Source organism: Stegodyphus dumicola, chromosome 1, assembly GCF_044657685.1.
Source record: "Stegodyphus dumicola isolate Sdum_Otavi_A_Nest chromosome 1, ASM4465768v1".
In the NCBI taxonomy this organism is placed as follows: Eukaryota; Metazoa; Arthropoda; class Arachnida; order Araneae; family Eresidae; genus Stegodyphus; species Stegodyphus dumicola.
In genome coordinates, this window is record NC_140768.1 from 171,678,348 (window position 1) to 171,704,674 (window position 26,327).

At 35.3% G+C, this 26,327-nt stretch overlaps 1 protein-coding gene across 2 annotated transcripts in view; it reads left to right on the top strand.

Moving 5' to 3' along the window:
- The window catches only part of LOC118184757 (protein Wnt-16-like), a 370,222-nt gene that overhangs the window by 290,002 nt on the left and 53,893 nt on the right, over positions 1 to 26,327 (top strand). For both annotated transcript variants that reach the window (XM_085823076.1, XM_085823077.1), the window contains one exon: positions 24,336 to 24,613. In XM_085823076.1, the coding sequence (XP_085679202.1) occupies positions 24,336 to 24,613 (278 nt within the window). The remainder of the gene's footprint in view (positions 1 to 24,335; positions 24,614 to 26,327) is intronic.

The following is a 26,327-nucleotide window of genomic DNA, read 5'->3' on the forward strand; positions in this document are numbered from 1 at the left end:
GGTTCCTTCAACAGAGCCCTGTAATTACGTCTGTACAGTTGTTCCTTTTACCCTCTTCATGCAAGATAATGTTGGAGGCTCTCATTTTATGAATGCATGTAAATTTTTTATATTATTATTATTATATTTTTTTTATTATGGAATGTATTAGTGCAGTTCTCAAAGGCCAGTTACCTTAATGCAAGGAACGGAGGCCTTTTCAAGTAACTGTCCTGGCACCCTGGGCCACCAGTGCAGAGAACACACTGTTTAGCTCAAGAGGACAGCCCTATTGATGGATATGTTTGTTTAGAAGTATTGCGAGGCCTTCCAGTATGGTAAAATAAAGGAATTGTAAATGAAAGATGATAACGGTGAAACCATAATTTCTGAAGCTTACTCCTATTATTATATGGTATTAAAATACAATTTATCAATATGAAAATTAATATCATAAATATTTATGTGCATTTAATTATAAGTAATGATTATGTAAAAGTTTTTGTGATATTCTGCGATAACAAGAACCTTCCCTGAAGAATTATGATTATGTGAACTCTCAAACAAAAAGACTTTTGGACCGAAATGCTGAAAAATTCAATAGGACTCTTAAAAATTTATTTTAAAAAAATTTATATTTATAAATTATACTTTACAGGACAAAAATTTTATGATTTACTTTTTTTTTTTTAACATTTGCTAGTGCTTTAACTCTTTCTCTTAAAAAAGGCTTCTCTGTCGCTACGCTTTTTTCTTTTTGAAGGGGGGAATATGTAAGATAAAAATGTATGAATCAGAATTATAATATAACTATAAACATTAATTCTTCCTCTCTATTCTAAAATCGTAATAACTTATCTGCATTGCGTCATTCAGATTAATCATGCGATCTTACGTAACCGTTAATACCAGATGCCTCTTAACAACCAATCACCGAATTGTAAACCAAAACTTTTCTCTTCGCGTGCTTCCATCTTTCATAACGACGCACTTCAGCTTTTGCCCTCTGCTCTGCTAAGATGTAATTTCGCTGGCTTGCTTTCTATCTCAACACTATCAAAAATGTAAATCTTCTGTGGAAAGGCACGACTAGAGGTGCCAAGTGATTGTGGCCACAAATATCAATTGCAAATAAAAATGGAATTAAAACTGCCTTGACTGCCAAGTTCTTTAAATACTACGCAATCAAAATTCTTCTTCAATATGGGTCTAATCACGCATCTACAGTGTTCCGTCATTTCCTTTGCTTTTATTATGATATATATATTGGCTAGAACCTTCTTTTCACATCCCAAAATGGCAAACTCAACAACAGATAGATGGTTCTTCAAGCTGTGTGACAGAATTCAAACTCACATCCGCGTCTGAAACGGAGACGAGCAATGGCGTGATTCCGAAGAATGAAGAACTATGATTTTGTCTCACGATGTTATCATGTTTTGATGACACCATTGTACAGACGTATTTTTCTTCTTACTTCTTTTATGTGTTATCTTCCTGTTAATTATTTTCGTCATTAAAAAAATCATAAAATGTCGGCACCGTTCTCGTCACTATTAGCACTGAGTCTAACCCTATCTCACATATATATATGTATTTTCTTTTTTATAGTAACTATTTTAGGCGGCTACCTTTTAAGTTAAGTACGTGTTAAGTAAAACCGAAAACAAACGTGATTCGACGCTAAAGTAAAGTTCGAGAATGATTAAATTTTCTGGGTTGAAAAAGCTACAGCAACGCTTTACAGTGCGTCATAAATTCTAAAAATATGTTGTTTTTAAAAGTTTTGTGATTTTGCTTTTGATTTTTTTGCGAAAAAGTTATGTTTAATAAAAAAATTAAAAATACAAAAAAGTTGTGTTATCAGGAGTGAGGTATAAGAGTAAACAGACTCAACGAGAGCATAAAAAATCTTAAAAAAACCCTCTGGTGCGAAGTTATATCTGAATCCTCTCGTTCCCCCCTTTTTATTTTCTTTCCCTTTTATTAGTCCAAAAGGGCTTTGTTCCTCAAAGACTATTGTTTTCGTTTTGAGATTTTGCGTTGAATCACTATAAATGTCCATTTCACTTTACAAACTGATGCCACCAAATGTTAGAGTTCTGCATTATATCTGAAGAAATTAAATAATGAAAAATCTGCATAAATGTATATATATTTCTTGCACTGTGATAAAACAACGGTACATAGAGCCATCGAATTTTGAATGGCGTAATCCTCTTACGAATATGGGCATGTCGAAGCCCAAATTTGAAATTTGGAATTTGTTTCATGATCGATTTCATATTTTGTAAAACTTTAACGAATTTTTGAGTAACAAACTCCACAATTTCAAAGCGAGCAATGGCAACAATCTACGGGAGGGGTAAGCCTTTTTATCTCCAGCGCGTGGAACTGTGTATCAGAAATTCTTAAGATAGGCTCATTTTAAAATTATTTTGCGACATTGCTATTGAACTGAAATTTATGGTTTAAGTACGAAGAACATGATATTTAATAAATAAAAGTAACACACAAAACGTTAAAAAAACGCCCCTTTGGACGTAATTTAAAATCTGAAACCTTTCAGATATTTATTTTTAACTACTATTATTATTATTATTATTAATTTAATTAAGTAATAATGATTGTGCAACGCTAAATTAAGTATTCTTGCAAGCCCATTTTCAGACTGCCCTGTTTTCTAGTTATCCATACAGATTCGTGCAAGTGCATGTCAGAGAGTTTGTGAAGCCTATCTCTGACTGATTCACAATTCTAGTTCAGTTCCTAGTTGCAGTTATTCTGACATCATCCAGGCTGGATCTTTTATAATTTCAGTATAGTGAATAATTTGAGTATATGTGTATTGACCACTACCGGGAACTGCGTTTGGCACTATGCTAACTTTGGCTGATAGGTGTCCGCTGAAAACATCGCGCGCGAAAGCGTAGCGGAGAAAACAACGCAGGGCAAAAACGTCGTGGTACAAAACATCATGGGAGAAAAGAAAGCAACGAGAAAACATCGCAGTTTTAGAACTGCGATCGTGTTACAAATATCGTCATCAAAAATAAAGTGGTTCAAAAACTTCGTAGTTTAAAAATATCGTCGTTGAAAATATCCTGGTAAAATTAAGGTACCTACAAATCATCGCACGACGATTCCATCGCACATATAAGTTTTTCAGGATTTAAAAGCTATAAATGCATTTTCGCATAATGATTTTCAGAGCGCAAGAAGGAAAAGGGATATATTTACTATTATATTTCCTATTTTTGAATGAACTAATAAATTTTTGCTGAAAAAGTAAGAAGGAAATTAAGGCATTTAAAAATTGAAAATGAGTAGAAAATTAATGCAACTTATAGCAATTAATAGAATTTTAAATTTGCACAGTTAATTAACAAAGGTCATTAATAAATTAATATTTTTATAAGGTTTTATTCATAATTTTTCATCAAAAGTACTCCTAAAATGTTTAGAAAAAGGAAGATAAGTAACTGCACGAGGTCACCTCTATAAAAATTGCTTAGTTAATTATCAAATTACTTTCTTTAGCGTTTATTAATCTGATTTTGTTTTGATGAAAATTATATTTTGTTTTGTTTCCGTTTAATTTTAAAGTGTCGTTAAAATTTTTTTGCGCTTACAAATCTTTATGCGAAAATGCATTTACAGCTTTTAAAACCTGAAATACGCATGTGTGCGATGTTATCGTCGTGCGATGATTTGTTGGTGCTTTATTTTTTACCACGATAGTTTTTATGTCTATGTTTTTAAACTGCGGAATTTTTGAACCTTTTATTTTCGACGACGATATTTTGTATCAGGATGATTTAGAACTGTGATTTTTTTTCTTTTCTCCCACGATGTTTTGTACCACGACGTTTTCACCTTGCGCTGTTTTCTCCGCGACATTTTTGTCCGCGATGTTTTCGGCTGTAACCGGCTGATATTATGGGTGACGGGTACTTTTTCTGTTTTCGTCATGTACTTTATTTTTGTAATGAAAACATCTCAGATGGTCAGTTGATTACGAAAATATTACGCAACGACTATTGCAATTGTCTCGATTTGTTCCCATTCATGAAAGACCCACCTGTGGTCAAGTGTCATAATATTACGCTGAGAAATGAAATAAACTTATGAGAAAAGAAAAAAAAAATCTGTTTAAAACGAAAGACATTTTTTAAATAAACATTAAAGATTTCTAGTATATATTTCTTGATATCGGCAGTTAATGTGATTTAAAATAATAATAATTAATTAAAGGAAATGCTTTTTAGTTAGCATGCTTAATTCTCGGATCTACTACTTTGTTGCATTGTGGTTAAAACTTAAAAAAGGCTTCAAAAATATTCTATTTTCTTTAAAAAATAATTTTTCTTGTTTTTTGATTTATTAATATTAAGCGCATTTTTCTGCTTTCTTGTATCGAATGCAAACATTATTTACCACGTAGAAATTTCACCATATATCTAAAAGAAACGGAAGGAAAAAAAATATTTTTAAATTTGAAAATTTCACTGAATGTGGGTTCCAGCTTAATTATACAAAGGTAAACGTGTGACTAAATTTTGCATAATATAAAGGTATACATAATATTATACATAATATATATAATAGTTTATATTACACACTCACACAGACACATATATACATGTGTGTATATATAGGGTGGTGGTGTATTTAATTACGGCAAAGCACACTAGGGCTATCTGCCTAAGGGAAGGGATGCCTTCGTGGAGGACTTTCTAAGGAAAACTGGCTCGTATACACAGCTCGTATAGTGTGCATGGGGAAAACCACGAAACACCCATGCAGCCAGCCCGTTCGCGGGATTCGAACCTCGGACCGAACTACCAGTGTTCAGCGACTTTACCGCTCGGCCACTGGTGGGCGTATATGTAAGGAAAAAACAGATGAGAAAGGGAGGCAAGAGTAAAAAGCAGCTTAATGAGATACTCATTACAACTCTGTTAGCATGAATTTAGACCTGTTTTACCAATTTAATTTTTAGATTTAATAAACTGAAATTTAAAAATTAAAAGAAAGTTATTTACAAAATTGGTAAATTTGAAATAAGTCAAAACCATAAACTAAGAAGGAAAATTTACATATATATATATATATGAATAGGAAATATAATATAAGCTGCTTGTTAGGAGTTAGTATTGCTGTAAATTGTGTGGTTTCTGGTATCTTGTCTTCGAAATACAGTTTGTTTCCTATGCAGTAGCGAAGATATTAAGCCTAATAATTCTCAATGCGTACGCATAAAAATGCTGTGCCGTATTGCTGTTTGATCATGTACGTATTTGCGAAGGTCATGTATACGGATTTAAAGAACTCCATTTAAAAAAGAAATTCGGTATCATCGTTGCTACAATTGCGATGTAGATTGATGTTCAGGTCTCTCAGATCCAACAACTAATAAGCTAAATATGTATGTATATATTTAAACTATTAATATTATACGCGTCGAAATATCACCCATAGAAACTAAAAGCTACAAACTTGATAGTTCGTGTGGGAATGCTTTAGGTCCCTGGATAACATGAATAATTTTTTATATAAGTTAATAAGTTTTGATTTATTTTGATTTATAACTTTATTATACTAGCATTACAAAAATGTAATATGAAGATAAATATAATTCTTGCTTACTTAAATGCATATCAGGTTTTAAATTAATATATACTTTGTACGCTTCCAGAAAGTCCAGACCTGAAAGACGAAAATAGTGCTTTGTAATCTCAAGAAATGTCCTATTTATAGAGGTGAAGGATTTTTTGTAGCAACCATGTTGTACCTGTAAAATCAAGCTCTTAGATAAAAGGGGAAAACTTTTCAAGTATCTTCTTTGTTGGATTCCTTATAATGAATGCTAGGGGGGAGAAATGGAAAAGTTGGGTATTGTTCTTGAGTGTCGTACAGTTGGCATATTAATAAGATTATATTAATTAAAATTGCACTGCTATAACTGCATTCATTAAAATCGCGCAGTCTGTACTCACCTTGGGCAATCAAAGAATGTCCCCGGAATATAAGGAACGGAAAAAATGTCACCCGGAAAATAAGGAACGGAAAAAAAAGGAACTCTAAAATCTCGCCAAATATTATCGCCAATCTGAATTGGGGAAAACAGCCAAATTCTCATCTAACCAGGAGGGTTATAAAGGGCCGTGTTGAGGGAGTGTTAAGTGTAAGACGCTGAACTAGCTGCACCATACCAAGGTCACTTAGAAAAGAGGTTTTTTTCAAGACAGGACTTAGAAGTATCTATTTATCCCTGTTTTCAAGATGCCTCTGGGAAGATCTCATTTCTCCCAGACTTTGTTTCGCACCGTTCTGGAAAGAGATCTAGTTTCAGGGAAGGTCCCTCGGAAGAAAAGAATAAATGGAAAAACAATTTGCTCTAACGTATTAATGATTACCGTCTGTGGAACTAAACGATTTCGTCTGTCCCTGACTGAAAACTAACACTTTGTTCACAGCTCTGTTTTATGTTGCCATTAAAGGCCTGGAATTCGCTGTTTCATAAAATAACTATATTTCATGATATACCTTAATGAATCAGTTAAAGTATATAAAATTATTGGATTCTGCGATATAACTAGTTATTTTATAGAATAATGATGGTCTAATCAAATCGTTATGAAGTATTAGTAAATACCTTCGTTATTGTATTAGAAAATGCCTTATCGTTAGCAAAGATGGCACACGTAAGCTGCTTTATTGAATGCAGGACTAAGTAGCCTAATTATTTTTATAAGTTGTAAAAATATAACTATTGGTGCTCTATAGTCTGTTATTTTTTATTGCTGTTTAATTAATAAAGCAATAATATTTTTATTAGTCCCAAGGGGCTTTGTCTCTGAAGGACTACTGTTTTCGTTTTGGGATTTTGCGTTGAATCGCTCTGAATGTTCGTTTCACTTTTTAAACTGTTGCCTCCAAATATAATCTTCTTGTATTATATTTAAAGAAATTAAATAATGAAGAATCTGCATAAATGCATGTATGTCACTCGCATTGTGATAAAACAGCAATACCTAGAGCTATCAAATTTTGAATAACGTAATCCTCCATTCGAATATGGGCACCTGGATGGAAGCCCGAATTTTTAATTTCTAATTTGTTTTATTATCTATTTTATATTTTGTAAAGCTGTTAGAAATTTTTGATTAACAAACCCAACGATTTCAAAGCGAGGAATTCCAACACTGTACGGGGCGGGGGGGGGGGATATGTTTCTAGCGCGCTAGACTATGTATCGGAAATTCTAAAGGATATGCTCATTTCAAAATTATTTTGAAATATTTCCCTTGAATTGAAGTTAACGGTTTAAGTGCGAAGAACAGGATATTAATTAATTAAAGATAAGACACAACATGTTAAAAAAAAAAAAAAAAAAAAAAAAAAAAAAAAAAAAAAAAAAAACGCTCCTTTGGACGTAATTTAAAATGTGAAATCTTTCAGATTTTCTTTTTATGTATTCTGTTTTATTTTATTATTAATCAGCTAATCTATCCGTAATATGAAATGTATTTTTCAAGAGAATAGAGATTTATCATCCGTTGTTTTATAAAACAAAGGATTTGTTTAAAAGCCAAATTGTTTATTTTTTTACTTTCACAATCTATCTTTAGTTAATCTACAGAATAACTCGTTATTTTATAGAGCAATTAGTAAAGTGTGAGATTATTAATCCATTGTTGTTGTTATTTTTGTCGCGACTTATCTCCCTTGTCTGACAGTAACATTAAAGCAAGCCCTCGAAATCCATTGTGGCATGGAGTGCAAGATTTCGCCTGTCGTTGGCGCACTCTACTGTTGACAGTACGACTTTGCTCAGTTCCGGCCTAAATTTTGAAGGAGGGAACAGGTCCGAGGGTCTCCCACCGCTTTCCCTCTGCAACCAATCTCTCAAGAAGCCTTTCGGCTTGCCAAAAATTTAAAGTGCTCCCATGCCGCACAGACACTATACATTTACAAACATCCATGCCTTCTCCGAGATTCGAACACGGGCTCTTCGATACGACAGTCAGCTTTACTAACCACTATCCCGGTTGGGTAATTTATTAATCTATTATACACTTTAATCGACCTAACTAGTTAATTCACGAAATACCTAGTTATTCTATGAAATAACTGAATTATATGCTTTAATGATAACATATATTGCATCACTAATAACGTCAACTGGTAAGTCAGGATTCATAATGCTAAACTTAGCTGAAAATATCCTAGTCATATCTCATGCTTTAGCATTTTACCCATTTATGGTGGAATATTTTCAGTTATGAAGCATTATTTGTGTCAATTCTTAATGATCGATGGAACTAATCCCAACAAATAGATTTCGTAGCACTGAACTCATTTTTATACAAAGCGAATCAAATACGAGTGTGTCGCTTTGTAGAGTCATTAGGTTTTTATGAAGCAAGAGACATGAAAAATGTGCAATGCTCTCGCCGGGACTCGAACATGAACCTGTCGAATACCCGCCGAGTGTGCTCCCACGTTACACCACGAAGACGTGCAGAAAGAAAGGACAAAAATAGCAATTTTTAGTATATGTACTGGGTATTACGTAAATATTTGACTAAAGATACAATTTACAACTAAGTGAATGTGAGCTCATGAATCAAAAGTATTAAATAATACATGTTGATTCTTAGAAATTATAAGTAGAAGAGGATGTTAAAAAAATTAATCAAATTTCGAGTTAATTCTCAAAATGTTTTCTACAACTACATACTGGGTAGTTTAAAACTTAACTTAAACTATGTCAGAAATGTAAAGGCAGGTAGAACTGACCTAAATAAGCAGATTTCTTTTAGGAATGTGTGTGCGGTAATGGCGCGTTGAGCCAGTAGAAAGCACTGATGAATGCTGCGTATAAAAGCTAGCGCGGCTAACTGATGAGTGCGAGGTTAGCTGGATTTCCACGTTTCCAATTATTTTGGTCTTCGGTGGAGGTGGTCGTCTTAGAGAGAGAATGCTCAGTACAAGCGTTTATTTCTACTCTGGGAAATTCTTTTGGAAGAGGTTGCCACAAGAGGGTTCATTGTATATTAAATGTTTAAATCCAGATCAAAGGGTTATAGGATCCATTTTAATTAGATTTTAAAATTTTAATGTGATTTTGAAATAAACCTCTTAATTTTTAATAACTATGATTTTCTTGTTTTCCTATTCAGCCTTAAATGCAAAACAATTGTTTCCTGTGCAAATACGCTACTTTTAATTAAAAGCAAATGAGGGAAAAATATGCGACAGTTAATAAGCTAAAAAATTAAGTACTATTCTTATCGCAAACCGTAACTTTAATATCCATCTACAACTGTTTGTTATAATACTGTTTTACACCAAAGCTCAGAGGAATTCGTTTTCAATTATGCGACAGTCAATGCTTCACTAAAAACCGCAGCTTAAGGCTATAACTACGTGGGGTGCGGGGGGAGCAGTTACTAATGACCTGACAATGACACTCGCTGGACAACCCGCCTTCGCCCGCTGGATACTACTCTATTTTTACTGTAAGGGAGAAGCAGAAGCTCGCACATCTTCTTGCAATCATTCTCAGAAGTTTCGGTTATCCGAAGCTACGGTTGCTGTGATAAAACTTTCATCTCCCAACTTGGCGATCTTTCAAACCATGCCGTACATTTCCCATTGCAGACGAAAGGTGACTTATTTTCCGTTTCCTTATTTTCCGGTGACCATCTTTCCGTTCCTTTTTTTCCGGGTAACATTTTTTCCTACAACCATCATGATAGCAAAGTATACAGCTTTGCATGATAGTTCGTTTTTTCTCTCTGGTCTTTTGTCGAGTGGGCTTCCATCTAGTGGACTTGTGTCAAGTAACTCGTTAGATTGATATCATTGCTATTTTGATTGTTTTAAAGGGAAAAAAATTAAGTCCTTGTTAATAATAAGTTAAAAACAGAGTTTTCTCTCTGAATATATTTCAACCGCCCACATTTCTTTCTTGCATCGTGTGTTATGATTATCATGGTGTCTTCCTGCGTTCGCGGTTGTCAAAAACGTTAGTGTTTCCGCGAAATCATCCATCTTCAATACCCCCTTTCTCAAAGGGGTTACATAGTGGGGGGCTAACTGGACGTTGGCCTCTCCTGAAATGTTGGAAAGCAAAAAAATTTTAGATTAAAAAAAAAGGTTTTTTTAAAAGAAATGATCGAAAAATATTTACGATCTCAGATACTTGCATGAATGAAGCTAATACTGTATTTAAAAGAAAAGAGAGAGATGTTCAAACTCTGCGATGATTTTATGGCTATGAACTAAAAGATTGTTTTCTAAAGTAAAAAATAATATCCTTCCGAAATTCTCATAAAGGTGAGTTATACTAAAAATCTTTCAAAATAAATATTCGTCCTAAAACAAAGTTTTAGAATGACGTTACTTCTTCTAAAACGATTTTGGTCTTAATTGCGCCTTTGCAGCTTTTAATTCTTTTATTTATGAAAATCCAATAAACTACATTTTCCTTATTTCTATACCGAATTTGATATTGATAACCTTTATAAAGGGCATAAGGTGTTTTTTTTTCTTCCCTTTTAGTTTTAATAATGTCTAAAACATCCATATTGATGAACATAAGATGTGAAAATAACAGCTAATATTGTAGCAGAATTACAAATAGAATGGAATTAAAGATTTCGAGAGGAGCCTTAACTAAGACACATCTTCAACCTAACAAACTTTAACTCATTCACAAAGAAACTGCCCAGTTCTTCTTAATGACTCATCATGACATCTCCTGAGGAGCTGTGGGGGGGGGGACTGTACTCTCCGATTTCGTGGAAGCAGGAAGAATTTTGAAAAACGCGAAAAGATGAATTAAGGAAACAACTAATTCGATTATCATATTTGTTTATAAATTAATCAACTGTTATTATTAATCTCTTTTTGTTAACATTTTGTTGTCTTTTACAAAAAACGTTTAAAACATATTTTATGCTAGCACATAGTTTAGAGAAAGTTAAGTATAATGCGGAGAATTTTATATCGGCTCTTTTAATCTGTTTTGGTTTTCACAGCTATGCATGACAGACTCCAGTCCATGTTTTTGTATGGACTTGCAGCTCAAAGATTAATATGAATGGCTATGAAAATAATAAATCGCTTTCTACTGTACCATGAAGCTCTCTTCACGTCTACGCTTCACTGGAACCGAAGGCGAGCATTATTACCTCGTTTGGCGGTGAGTTTTGTGTCATGGAACGCCATAATTTCTTTCTTTTCTCTATCCGACCGGGGAGGGAGAGAGTGAAAAGAAATCGGGACTACTGTTTCGAGACGGGAACATAAAATCTCCGAGGGTCTCGGCAGACCCCCAAGCGGGAACGGGAAACCATAAACAGCGACCCCCCACCGCTGACAGTCGTGTAGCTAAGCCTGCAAATAAGGACTATTCGCGTATCTAATGAATGGATAACATGAACCCGTAGAAAGAACACACCTGAAGTCTCAATCTTTTGCTCGGAAAGTTTCACCCACCCACCAAGTGGCCTGAAAGGAAAAAAAAAGGATCGCACAGCTTTTCCTGAGTTGGGTGACGGTTTATTTGATGCATTTTCAGCAGTTTTGAAAACATACATAATATTAGAGATATATAGTATTTATTATAAAACATACATATTAATATAAACATACCTTATTATTAACATAGTAATATTCAGTAACATAATATTTAGAGGATATTTACTTACACACTAAATTATATCAAGTCAAATTTTAAAAGTTGCTGTATTTTCAATCAAATATACTGCAATATATTTTGTCATGTATATAATCTGAATATTCTTCGTACTCTGATTCATCAGCTTCTTAATCTAAATTGTTTAATTTTGGAAAACTTTGTCAATTTTAATTTTAAAACATGGATTCGGATTGTAGCATAAGCTACGTAATTCATAAGTTATACATGACATTACACTTGTAGAGTCATTAGGGTTTTTTTGGAAGCAGGAGATGTGAAAAATAAGCAATGCTCTCGCCGGGACTCAAACCACGGACCTTTCGAATTCGCGTCGAGCGTGCTGACCATTACACCACGAAGGCATGCTAAGAAGGAAGATAATAGTTAATAGAAAAAGGTATCTTCTCTTTCGTTTGACTTAACTTGCAATTTGAGTAGCTATTTTAGGCAGCAGCTGGCAAACTTCATGCAATCAGTATTGAAATAAATAGAAATACTTGGCTAGGAATTACTGTAATCGAAGTACAAATTTTAAATGCTCTCATTTGGTTAAAGTAGTTCAAAAATGTCAGTTTTTCATCAAATCGTATTAATAACATTAATCATGTCAATATTAGGTTAGTTGAATATGGCAGTGCTGAAAAGGGCTATCTGAATCTCATCAGATCAAAATAATTTTAGTTGAAGAATCTTTCGCTGTCGATATGTTGCGGAAATGCAATATAGTTTCTCCACACACACGTTAAGTGTGAAACGATATAGATTTTATAGAGTTAGATCGAGAAAAAGTATTGAATATGAAATCGCCTTTATCCCGAATCACCTGTAATAGGCTTTCCTTTCGAAAGAAAAAAGGTGACATATTCGCTATACGTGTTTGCTATATTCTGTATATGTTTAAGATAGTTTTGTATTCAAGATTCAAATTTAATCTATAACTTAAATAGAAATCGGGTAGAAAGGGAGGAATAGACCTCAGTGCTCACACACAAAATGAGATGCAAATGTGTGTAGCCTGTTACTAGAAGCAATAGCTGATTGAAAAGTTTATTATTTAATGTTTCACGGTTTATTAATATTAAAAAAGCAATTTAAAAATTATAATGATAGAGATTTGCATTTCCAAAAAATTCTTAAGGTACCCATACTTGATAATATACATATAAGCACACCAAGTGAAGATACAATATAAGTATCCCCGTATAAATGCACGACTCCCTTGTAAAATGTTCAAGCGAACAGTATGCTTGTCGTTTTTCTCAAAATTCTAACTGTAAACAACTTAACTACCAGATTTCGGTGAAGGAGTCAAAAGAAAGCTTCCGACCGCCAAACCACAATAGATTGTTGTTTAAGATATTTTGAGATCGTTCACGAGCTCTTGAAAGGAACAACGCGGTGGCTGACGAAAGGGCGTAATCTCCTGTCCGCTTGTGACCATCACAATGCATTCTTTTATAACATGCCTTCCATTTCTTGCAGGCGACCAGTACTCGACAATGGATTCTGCTTTTGACGTCTACTTCCTCTTATTATCCGAACTAATTTAGTTGTAAAGGAGACCACCACCGAGCAAAAGAATGCCTCTCTAGAGGAGAGGTTGGATCATTCAATAAATTACAAGGCCGCCTGCGTGCCTGGTAGCCGAACCACTTGTTATTACAGCCCTCCTAAGAAGATTTTGTTACAAAGCCTATATGTATATACTCTAACTTCATGATATTATTCGACGAATATTAATACAACAGTAGTGGGGGGATGAATGGAATATGGGCCATAAACTTTGTGTTCCTATATCAATTTGTAAAAGAAGTATATAAATTCATCTTTAGTTAAATAAGTTATAAATATATAAAAATAGTTAACATATAAGTGGCTAAGATTCCAATGACGTTCATACTCGTTTTCCTTCATATTATGCGACAGTTTGTGTGCACTTTCTGTTTGTTTAAATGCAGATTTCATTCTGATTCCTACTTGATAGCAAAAATGGCATCGTTGGCTTCAATCTGTCGAAATAAAAGCATTATTTTCTAATGGTATTTTGCGTCACAAACGGCATGTATCTCCCTCGAACTCTTTCTGAATAGAAAACTTGTTGCTGACAATGATATATACATATGTATGATAAAATCAAACTCAGAAGTAGTGACCAGCAGGCATTTTGGTGGCGTAGAAGTGTTGATCCATAATGAATAGGAAATTGGAGGCGAAGGCAGATTAAATCTTCATTATTTATATCAGCAAACATGTTACGGCCTCAAACAAATTGGCACATTAAATGGGCCTATTCCAAAAAGTTTACATTTTAGGTCAGTTTTCAGTAAGAAAGAAAGAACAGATGGGCTGCAATTCAGCTAAGCGTAGGAAGCAAGCCAGCGAAATTGCGTCCAAGCAGGGCAGAGAGCGAAGCTGAAGGGGTTAGTTATGCAATATGGAAGCACACGAAGAGAAAAGTTTTGGTTTGAGTTAAAAAGTTTCAGTTTCAAATTATTACGTCATCAGCGCTACGCAAGCCATGCAAAATGGAATGATCTAGAAATGACGTAACCCAGAGAAGTTATTACGATTTTTATAACAGAGAGGAAGAATTAAAGAGTTACCGTTAGCTTAAATTATAATTTTGATTCACATATTTTTTGCCTTACATATCCCCCGACTTCAAGGAGAAAAAGGCTTATTTTGATTCACATATTTTTTGCCTTACATATATAAGTGTCAGTGGTACCGATTACTGTGAGTGAAAAAAAAATAAATAAACCAAAGCTGAGAAAAATAAACAACAAAAAAAAAAGTCATGGTAAAACTTACGGTGGAAAAAAAAATCAAGACGGGAGAGCTGCCAGGAAAAAAATGCTAAAAGAAGAAAACATTGCATGATAGAGTTTAGGATATATGGATACAAAATGAAGTTACAACATTAGCTTTAAGCTATAAAAGTTGTGTGATAATGATAGTACTCTTGAAATAAAGTTGTTAATTCGATTAATACAATATACCCGACATACTATTTCGCAGTGACTTTTACCTGCAAATTACTAACATGCTGCTCTTCGGAGTATGACATTCGGGATAATATTGATTTAATTCTCAACTTTTAAGTGACTTTTATTCGTACAATCTTAATATTTAACCATGTTTCTGCTGCATATTTTTAAACGTAAAATAACCAAATGTGCGTCATATTTGTCATACATTCACATATTTATATTCAAACGTTTGTTTGTTTCAAAATCTGTATGTTTAATAAAGAAAATTTTTTATAAAACTGATAAATTTTCATCAGAAATATTTTTAACAGAGTTGAATATTCGTGATTTAATTATTAGCTTCAGAGATATATATAAGTCATTCATAATTACCTCCAGGGTTTCAAAAATTTATATTATTATAGCCATAATACACTGACGAGCCAAGATATTATGACCATCCCAACATTTTTCAATGAACTCGTCTGGATGACGTGGAGGGCATGTGATTAAGTGGGAATGGTATTTAACTGATACTAGAGAAGGTAATGAATTGCTCTTGCACTTAACTTTTGCGTCTGATGGGAAAGGCAGCAGATCTAAGCGAATTTGATAGAGGGCAGTTTGTAATGGCTTGAAGATCCAGAGAAACTGCAAGACTGGTAGGTTGTTCACGATCTGCCGTTATCAACATTAGTGCAAAGTGGATAAATGATGGTGAAACTAGCAGTAGACGCCAAGGTGTTGACGTCTACCCGTTATCAAAGAAAAAAGACGTCGTAGACCGTTCTGCTTAGTACAGCAAAATCGGTGGCTCAACTGACAGCCCAATACTACGCAAGTTCAAGTGCAAGTATTTCGTAACACACAGTTCAGCGGACACTGTTGGATATGGGACTGCGCAGCAGACGTCCCACTCGTGTGTCTCTGTTGATCAAGTGTCATTGTAAACTGCGCCTACAGTGGGCTCGGGAACATCCATCAAGACTGGACCATGGATAAGTGGAAGACAGTTGCCTGGTCGGATGAATCACGATTTCTCATTCATCATGTCGATGTTCGTGTCAGGATACGCCGTCTTCCAAGGGAATAGATACTCCACCTGTACAGTAGGTCATACTCAGGCTGGTGGTGGCGGTATTATGCTTTGGAGAACGTTCTCATGAGCGGCTCTTGGACCCTTAGTTATGGTAGAAAAGACCATGAAAGCTGCGAACTAGCTGAATGTAACTGTGAATCAGTTGCACCCTTACATGACGTCTGTCTTCCCAACTGGAAATGGAATCTTCCAGGAGGATAACGACCCATGTCACAAGTCTCGAATTGTGTTGGAGTGGTTTGAGGAGCATGAGGATGAATCCCAGTTGATGTCCTGGCCATCTGACTCGTAGAATCTTAACCCGATAGAACGCATTTAGGATGTAATGGAGCGACAGCTTAGATCTTAAACGCCACCATGTCGGAAAATCTCGACTTCGCTTGACCGCTGCATGGATATTTGGTATAAGTCTCCAGTCATCTACCAAGAACTTGTGGCGAGTCAAGGTTAGTTGCAACTGCTTTGCAGGCCAAAGGTAGCACTACTCGTTACTGAGTAGGCGGTCATAATGTTTTGCCTTTTCAGTGTATATACAGCAAAATATATTATATCAATATATAAAGAACATCTCTAAGTTGTGTGTGTATTTTAAAAATGATTGATATATACATCATTCGTTATTGCAATAGACTTTGATCTCACACGAATGTCCAGGCCGACCTGCTCGTTTTGCAACAGAGAGGTAGCTAGTTTCCTCGAATTTACTACGCAAAATTGTCTTCTCTGCAGGTGCTTCTGTTCTATATTGTGTATGAAATTTCCGTTATATCTTCACAAATGATTCCAATTTAGCAAATTGCAAAATTCCCCAAGCTTTGTGTTCGCCACCCAATGCCTTACTTGCATTGTACTACACCTAATGTCATAGTTGTTCTTTAGTGACTAAATCTGCAGTTGCATGATAAGGCATATTACGAGTGTAAACTTGAATCTTATTTTACTGTAAACTTTTGAAACACCTAAGAGAATTATGAATCGCTTCATATTTATATGCACGGAATTCTTTCCAGTTTCAAAATGGTTAGCCTGCCTTTTACTACGGTTCGTGTTCATAGGGAATAATAATCAGCTTTTTTATTGCTTTTAAATTACAATCATTTCCTAATAAATGGGTAATAAAGTAAATGGAATATTTACATTTTGCTCCATCCGTAACAAAAGACAGTTTCTATTCCAGGACGCAATTCAAGTAAAGTTACCAAATTCACGAATGAGGTAAAACTTTAATATTATTATAATAGCTTTTGCCTTGATTACCAAACGTAATAAACAGTCATGCCTATAGCAACAAAAACTAGCAGCAATAAATTAATCATGTTTATCCCTATTGTTGATTTATGTGTCTGATACACAGCAAATCAACTACTGTCTACCCATCTAAAGAAAGAATTCAAAAAGTATGCCTATTTTACTTTTGTAATCCCCTGTGGAGTAAGAACGTGACAGGTTGTACGATGACATCCCGCACTGAAGGCCTGATTTCGAATTTCGATAAGAAGTTCTAAATTTATGTCAAACTGACAAGGTGCAGACAGCACAAAAGATATCCATTCGCTCCCTCTTTGCGAAAACGCTACTGTCTGCGGGAAAAAAAAAAAAAAAGATGTATCGCTGGTCAAAAATTTCTGGCATTGTCTTTATTTAATAACTAAGAGGGAAATATTCCTTGTTTTTCAAATTATCCTTTCATTGCTGTATAGTACTAAAAAAATTTAATTAAAACAACATTGCATGATTTTGCTTAATGGAATAAATTTGGATAATCTTGATATATAATCTGAAAGCTTTCAGATTTTACATTACCTCCAAAGGGGCGTTTTTTAACGTTTTGTGTGTTACCTTTATTTATTAAATATCATGTTCTTTGCACTTCAACCATGAAATTCAGTTTAATAGCAATGTCGCAAAATAATTTTAAAATGAGCCTATCTTTAGAATTTTGCGCGTTGGAGATAAAAAGGTATTTTTTCCTCCGTAGAGTATTGCCATGGCTCGCTTTTAAATCTTTGAGTTTGTTACTCAAAAAATCGTTAAAATTTTACAAAATATGAAATCGATCATAAAACAATTCCAAATTTCAAATTTGGTCTTTCACATGCCCATATTCGTAGGAGGATTACGTCATTCAAAATTCGATGGCTCTAGGTACCGCTATTTAATTTCTTCAAATATAATGTAGGACTCTAACATTTGATGGCAACAGTTTGAAAAGTGAAACGGACATTTATAGTGATTCAACGCAAAATCGCAAAACGAAAACAATAGTTCTTCAGTGACAAAGCCCCTTTGGACTAATAATAATAATAATAATAATATAACCCACATCTTCGTAACCAAAGAATCATTAAAAAGCAATTTGTAATTCTTCATAACGTTATGCAACAAATACCATTAATGCTTGTACCATTGACATTACTAATAAAAGATTTTAAGCCATTTAATAGTATATATCAGGATTATAAAACGTTTGATTCTGCCTTCTGTATACGCATTAAAAATAAAAAAACTCAATGAAAGTGAAAAATTTTTGTAGTAACATATAAATTCAGTCGTCTTTCTCTGTTCCTCCCCCCTTCATTTTATTCAAACGGCAGTATACTTATTAGTAACATTTTGATACTTTTCTCTTTAGACCCTTTCCAATTTTTGCTAAAAAAAAAATCTGATGCAGACGCTACTTGACTTCCTTGTACAGAATATTAAATTATACGCATTTTTTCCTGCATTTCTTTTAAACTCATTTCCTTGAAATTCACTAGAGATATATTTGTCATTCAATTAATTCAGTTCTCGCCTCGCGGCAAGGCAAAAATACATAAAACTTCGAAATGTCTTCGTTAAAAATTGAAAAATATGTAAAAACATAAGACCAAATAGAGTTAAAACAATTAAAAATACAACTTTTACAGTTAAAATAACAGTTTCTGCGCAAAAACAAGCAATTCAAACAACGGACAAGAAGGCCGATTTTTCCGTGCACAAAACAGAAAGTTTACTTTTGGTCCCAATCGGCAAAAAGACACTGAAAGTGCAGAAACTGACTTAATTTACTATTCTGCTAAGTTCCAAATGTAAAGAAATATTGTTGCTATGGTAAAAAAATTTTTACGCTTAGCCGCATTTAAACAACTTTTTAATTGTTGATAGTTCTACAACTATTGCATACAGATTAACTAAAGGTATAAAAACCTTAACTGGAAGACAAGAACATTATAATTCAATCATCTTTAAAGCGAAAAATGCACAATTATACAACATATAAGAATAAAACAATTGAGCTCCCGGAGCCGAGAAACAGAGTGGATATATATATATTTATATACTTTTGGTGCCACCGATTACAACCAAAAAGGGAGGTGCACAACTACATGTTATAGCAGTCCTATATACGAAATTTCAACGTTCTGAGGCTACTCGTTTTGGAGTTATGCGAGATGCATTCGTTCGTATGTATGTATAGACGTCATGAAAAAAAAATCTCTTCTGAATCCATTTTAAATCCTTTTTGCAAGCCGCTTTGTGAAAAAGAGTTCTTTATTCTGTCCTTACGTACAGATGTCACGCAAAAATATCGTTAAATTCTATTCGATACAGCCAAAATGGATATTTTCGTTGAAATTTGTTGCCCGAAAATTTTCGCGATTACAATACTTCCTTTACTTCGTACAAGGAAGTAAGAAAAGGTCAGAGATAGATATTGGGCTTTTAAAATTAAAATACTTGAGTTTTTATCTTATTTAACAGTTAAGAGTTTAGTTTAAGCAGATGGCAACAAGAGATATCAGTTTGTTAAGGCGCAGCCCACAAAAAGATCATAGGGCGGTGTAAAGTCTGCCATGAGGGTGGAGGTGCACCCCTCACATAACATCACTTTGTTAAACGAAGAAAAACGAAATATTTGTATGATTTCTTGCTGTTTAATATTTCGATAAAGTTAATTTAATACTAAAATTCGAGTTTACGATTTCTATTTATTGTGCACTTCATAAATATGCATGACTAAATATTTCTTCTTATTTTTAATAAATTGTACTTTTGCACAAATAGATAATATTTCATATTAGGAAAGTAAATTTTCTGAAAATATCGCAGGCTTTATACTTTTAAAGGTAAAATTTTATGTTAGCTGTCAAGTGTTAAGATGGAATTTGGCTGCAGATCACATTGATAATATTAGCATAATTTGAATTTGATTGATTTTTAAAAGTTAAGTAGCGATTTAAAAATATGGTGGTCTACTAAAGGCGCAAAATTACTAACGCTTTCTACTAAAGGCGCGAAATTTAGTTGAGGGGTCCGTATATATGCACCAACTCCCCGACACTAATGAACAATATCAAACTTTTCCATCCCTCTCGTTAATATACAAGGTTATGATTGCTTTGATTTTGATGTACAAAATATTACTCCTTTGATACTCGATGATTTTCCACTGGAATTTGCGTCAAGTATGTTGGTGTAATTCTTGACCAAAAATTAACGTGGATAAAGCACATTGAATTCCTTTCTACCAAATGTGAAAAAAATTATTAACGGTTTTCACCGAATCGCCAAAAATACTTTTGGATTAAACTATGACGTCAAGAAACTGATGTGTAAGCAGAGTATCGTACCTTTTATTTCTTACTGCAGTCGCTCTTAGGGACTTGTTCTTGCAAAAAAGATTAAGAAAAGAAATCTGAGAAAATTTCAACTGAGAATTCTTCTTCGTATTATTAGTGGTTATAGAACCTTTAAGTTATGAGGCAACTTTTGTTCTTGCAGGAGTTCCGTCTATTGATTTCGAAACTGAAGATAAGAGTAATATTTTCGAGGCATTGGCAACTGATACTTAGGAAGACTTCATAAACGGAAATGTTCCCTTCCCTGATCTTCCTCATCCAGCTACTTTAGAGTCTATAAATTTCTGAGATTATAAAGAGACTACTGAAATGAGTTTTTATATGGTTTTCTTTACAGATGGCAGCAAAACGAACAGCAAGGTTGGCCTTGCATTTGTTCTTTTTGAAGGCCATTCTGAGGTTTGTTATTTTAAACACCGTATACGGAACGAATCCACAGTTTTCAAGCAGAACCTCTGTGTATTTGTCTTGCCGTCATATGGATCAAGGATAATGGAACAGCATCCTCAAGGTACCTTTATTTGTTCCGATTTTCTTTTTTCCTTTCACCTTTTGAACAGCATTACCGGCAACGACAAATTAGTAATCGAAACCCTACCTGTCAGATCGCTTAGAAATAGCGGAGTGGATATCCGTTTTGCTTTTGTTCGTCCTCATGGATTCTATGGAAATGTAAGAGCAGATATCTTAGCTAAAGATGCCTTAAATTTATCCATAGATAGCAATATTAGCATTTCAAAGAGCTATTAGAAATCCTTTCATCATGAGAAGCTTTTAGCTAGGTGGAATAAGGAATATATTTCATCTTGTAATGCTGAGGTCACCAAAGAGTTCTTTCTTTTTATCGTGTCTACTTGCGAAATAGTCGCTGACCCGTTTTGAAGCAAAAAAATCGTCAGAAATGTATAATATTGTGTAGTAGATTTCCCCGCATAAATAGTCACACCTAGACTTTCACAATGAAAAATTGGCAGAAAGAGTGCGGCTATTACGCGAATAAACATGGTATTTACCATAGACTGTATTCCAAGTTCTTCCTTGGGCCCACCAGCGGCCGAGCGGTAAAGTCGCTGAACACTGGTAGTTAGGTTCGAATCCCGCGAACGGGCTGGCTGCATGGGTGTTTTCGTGGTTTTCCCCATGTGTAACGTGTATACGAGCCAGTTTCCCTTAAAAAGTCCTCCACGAAGGCATCCCTACCCTTAGGCAGATAGCCCTAGTGTGCTTTGCCATAATTAAATACACCAACACCAAGTTCTTCCTCTGTATTAATTTCAAAGTATCTCACTTTTTATCTGGTCACGGTAAATTTGCAAATTACATGTTTCGTTTCAATCTAAGATAAAGTAATTTATGTGAATGTTAAAAAAAAAAAAAAAAAAAAAAGTACTTCAAGGTTGTGGAACATTTGATTTTTTTCATACCCTACCTTTGATGGCCTTAGATTATGCTTGAAGAACGATTTGAAAATGTTCGGCGTACGTGTCTTGGCCAGTGAACTTATCTGTTTTCGTGAAGTCCAGACTACTGTTCTCTGTTCTTTTTTTGTTCGTTTTATTTATGCATATTATATTTAATGTTTTATTTAACTGACTTTCGCAAGCCCCGTGTTGTACATCTGTGGTGCACGGGGATATTGCGTATTCAAAATAATATACGTAGGTTAATCCAAGAAAAAGTTTACAAGCAGAAGCATTTGAAACGTAATAATTGTGGAGCTAATATTTCCACTCAGGGTGGTTGACAGATGGCGCTAGTTGTCCTACAGCGGTTCTACGAGTAAATAGCGTGAGTACGCAGACACTTAAGAGCGACAGTAATGGCACGACGTCTAGAAAAGTGGTGCGAGACGTAATTCGATTCTTATGGGCCAAGAATGTGGCCGCATCCGAAATTCACAGACAAATCGTTGAGGTATACGGGGACAAAGCAATGAGTAGACAACAGGTAGCGAAATGGTGTCGTTCTTATCAAGCGGGCAGGGAGCATGTGGAAAACCGCAATATGGAAGAGAGCGGCCGTCCAAGTTCTTCAAGGACGGATATCAACACGACACGTGCTGAAGAAATCGTCCAAAGTGATCGATGAGTAACCGTGCATGAGATTGCCTCAGAGTTGGATCTGAGTTATGGTAACGTTCAGGGTATCGTAACCGATGGGTTGCGATATTCCAAAGTTTGTGCCCGCTGGGTTCAACGTGCGTTGTACGCGGAGCATAAGGCCACTCGAATGATGTGCAGCCTCACATTTCTTCAGCGATACCATTCAGATGGCCAACACTTCATTGATCGTATCGTTACCGGTGATGAAACATGGCTTCATCACTTCAACCCCCCCACATTCAAAAGAGCCACGATGGAGTGGAAACACGCTGATCACTGACGAGGATGAAGTTTAAGGTCACACCCTCTGCCGGTAAAGTGATGGCAACTGTTTTCTGGGATACGATTGGTGTTATCCTAATCGAGTATTTGGAGCGTGGCGATACCATTAAGGCCGATCGTTATTGTGCCACCTTAACGAAATTGCATAAAGCTATCCGACGCAAACGGCCTGGATTACTGAGGAAAGGCGTCATTCTTCTGCATGACAATGCCAGGCCCCATACAGCTCGCCAGACTCAGGAATTGCTGCAAAGGTTCAAGTGGGAGGTCTGGAATCACCCCCCATACAGCCTCGATTTGGCTCCAAGTGACTAAACGTTTCACCTCAGACGATGCAGTGAAAACAGCTGCCGAGAAATGGCTCAATAAGCAGAGCCCTGATTACTACCAAGACGGGATAAACAAGTTGGTCGAACGTTCTGACAAATGCCTAAACTGGTTTGGCGACTAAATGGAAAAGTGAAGGCCAGATGTGTCTCTTGATTCCCATTTGTATCTTGTTTCTATTGTTAATAAATACTTTTTCATTTAATTAAGACACAATAACACGCCGAATAAATACTAATTCAGAAGTCAAACAACAAAAGATTCATCCCTGAACACTATACGATGCCAGTCTGATGGCAGACATGATGATCGGCTGCGACACCACTCCAGATGACTCCGCCGATGTTGTGGGGTCAAAGGCAAACGTCTTAAAGGCATCTGTGAGCGTAACCCCGCCTCGAAAAAGCGCCATGAGATGGTGGACGGTACCACGGGAGGTCAAAGCCTTTCCCCCCCCCCCCGGAATCGGTGACGGGAATACCCCCTGTAATGTCTAAGGAAAGAGGAAAACTTCTTTTGCTTTGTGAGGTTGTTAAGTTCTCTGGGGAAATGATCCGCGCAGTTAGGCAATACCGAAACATAGATTGTAATGCATCTTTAGTTACTTTAGTTATATGTAGTACTATACTTTGCATCTGAAAGGTTTGAAATGTTTGTTAGCATAAATCGCCGACTGGATATTTTCGCGAAATTGTTAGCGTCAGTCTTCAGCCGCGAAATTTGTGTAATTCGTATGCCACCATATTCCTTAAAATGTTAGCAAAGTTTTACGCTGCATCCTCCGCCCTGACTTTTGCTTTTTTTTTAACTCTGTAAAATTACGAGTTAAAAAAAGTGTGATAAAAAGACTTTCTATTGGCGCGTTTTCCCTATAGAGTTACGCGTTTTGTCCTATATAATACCTCAATATATGTCCTATACAATATTTGACCTATATAATACCTCAATATATGTCCTATACAATATTTGTCCTACCTAATACCTCAAAAGGCGCGTTTTGTCCTATATAATACCTCAATTACCTGTAGTGCTGGCTTAGCTTCGACCTGTACCTGTCCTATAGAATGTTCAAATTTCATGCATTAAAAGGCAAATTTCCTATAGTGAAATTTTAGCGGCTGTATGTTTTTATGATGTATAAATATATAGCTTTTTCGTGCATTTACTGCAGAATATGTCAAAGACCAAAATATTCAATCAAAGTGTATAAATAAGTCACACTGATTTTTCTTTTCTTACTAGGCAGCCGGGAGACTGCTTTTATTTATGCCATCACGAGTGCGGGTGCGACGCATGCTGTGACGCAAGCCTGCAGCGCGGGCAACCTTACCGACTGCTCGTGCGACACGTCTCGGCAGGGGCAGAGCACCCCCGAAGGTTGGAAGTGGGGCGGATGCTCGGACAACGTACGCTACGGAATGATGTTTGCACGCCAGTTCGTTGATGCTCCGGAGAGGGCGGAGAGGAAGCGTGACGTCAGAGCCATGATGAACTTGCACAACAACAATGCTGGAAGACTTGTAAGTAAAGTTACTTCGAATACTTTATAAGGTTACTATTATTTTAAATAAGCAGTTATTTTATGATTACGGTCTGTACTATCATTTCTATCTTCCGATTCCCTACCAGAATGTAAATTAGTTCAAGGGTATATAATAAGAGATTTTCGGACTATGAGACAGCATGTTTCTGCCTGTGTGCGCGTACGTTACGTTTCTCCGAGTTCTGATAGCCTGAATTTCTTGGTTTTGCATTATTTTCTGCCAGTGTTTGAATATCAACGCCGGTTGCATTGTGAGCCACCTTCGCATTATAAACTGAATTGTGCAGTCCTTGACTACTAGCTTATTTAAATTTTGATTTACAATTGACAGTTATTTAATTTATTTTGCTGCTGTTTAAAAGCTGGCTGTGTCTGTAATCACCAGATGTGCATTTTCCTCTATTTATAATAAAAGGATTCTTTACATCCATCTCAAGCCCCAATTGTTATTTTAGACTTAGCAATAATTCGCTGTCAGTCTGCCTACAGTTTGGATACAGTTTAAGATTTCTAAGACCAAACTTTATAACTTCTGGACCGAATAATTAAAAAGCATACAATCTTGCTCCAGCATGGTAATTCTTTCAAAAATTATACCTAGATTATATTATGTAAAACAATGTATTTATTTCTTTAGCTGCTGCGTTTTCCCAAAAATGAGATTCGATCTTAAAGTTTCGGTCCATTCATGGTCCATGATTTCAGTTCCTCTGACTGAAAACTTCAAGTAATTTGAAGTAAAGCCTAGCAAACCTGTGTAATTTTTGTGAAACGCTCACCGTCGGTACAAGTGCACTTCGTTGTTGTTTTCTTGTCCATGTAATTTCATGGAAGAATGGTTGCCAGAGCCTCAAGGAGGCTGGATTTCTACTTCCCATCCCAATTATGAAAAGCACCCTGGGGGGGGGGGGTTCGACGGTCTCTCACCTCTCTTCCCTATCACCAAACCCATGGAGGTAGGAAAGGGAGGAGGGGCCATTCCGCGCTAGAAGTGAAGCACTGCTTTGAAGCTTGGGTCACCAGACGGGGTGTTCTTTGTTTACATTCAGAAGCTCGCTTGACAAGATTCTGATAGTATTTCGACACACGACAGTTCCATAGAAATCGAAAAAGGGACACTCTCGCATGAAAGAAACATTCATAGTGTAATGGATAATAGCAATTTGTATAGTTTACTGACATTTATGCAAAAATCACATCTTGGTTATTTTTCGATAACTAACAACAGCGATTTTGATTATGAATTTGTTTTATAAAATTCTAAACTGTTGCACTACAAAAATATAGATTTTAAGAAAATTGCTAAAAGAGATCTGCCAAAATTTATTTTCTAGAAGATTTGAAAAGTTTGAAACTTGATGGCTAAATGTAAATATAAAATTATGTATGTTAAAATATTTGTAATTAGGCACATAGGTCAGATTAAGTTTTTATTAAATAGAGTAACGCATGCAAGGGCTATCTGCCTAAAGAGAGAGATGCCATTGTGGAGGAATTTTGAAGAAAAACTGACCTTTGAGTGGGTATTAAAAATAATACTTATAATTTTCACTCAAATTATATTCATATATATTTTTTATGTAAAACTTTCGGGTCTATGCTAAATTAGTGTAAATTACTTTACACGAAAAATATAGTGAATGCACAGAAATTAAAGATTTGCACATGCCGGAAATGATAAATAGGAAATA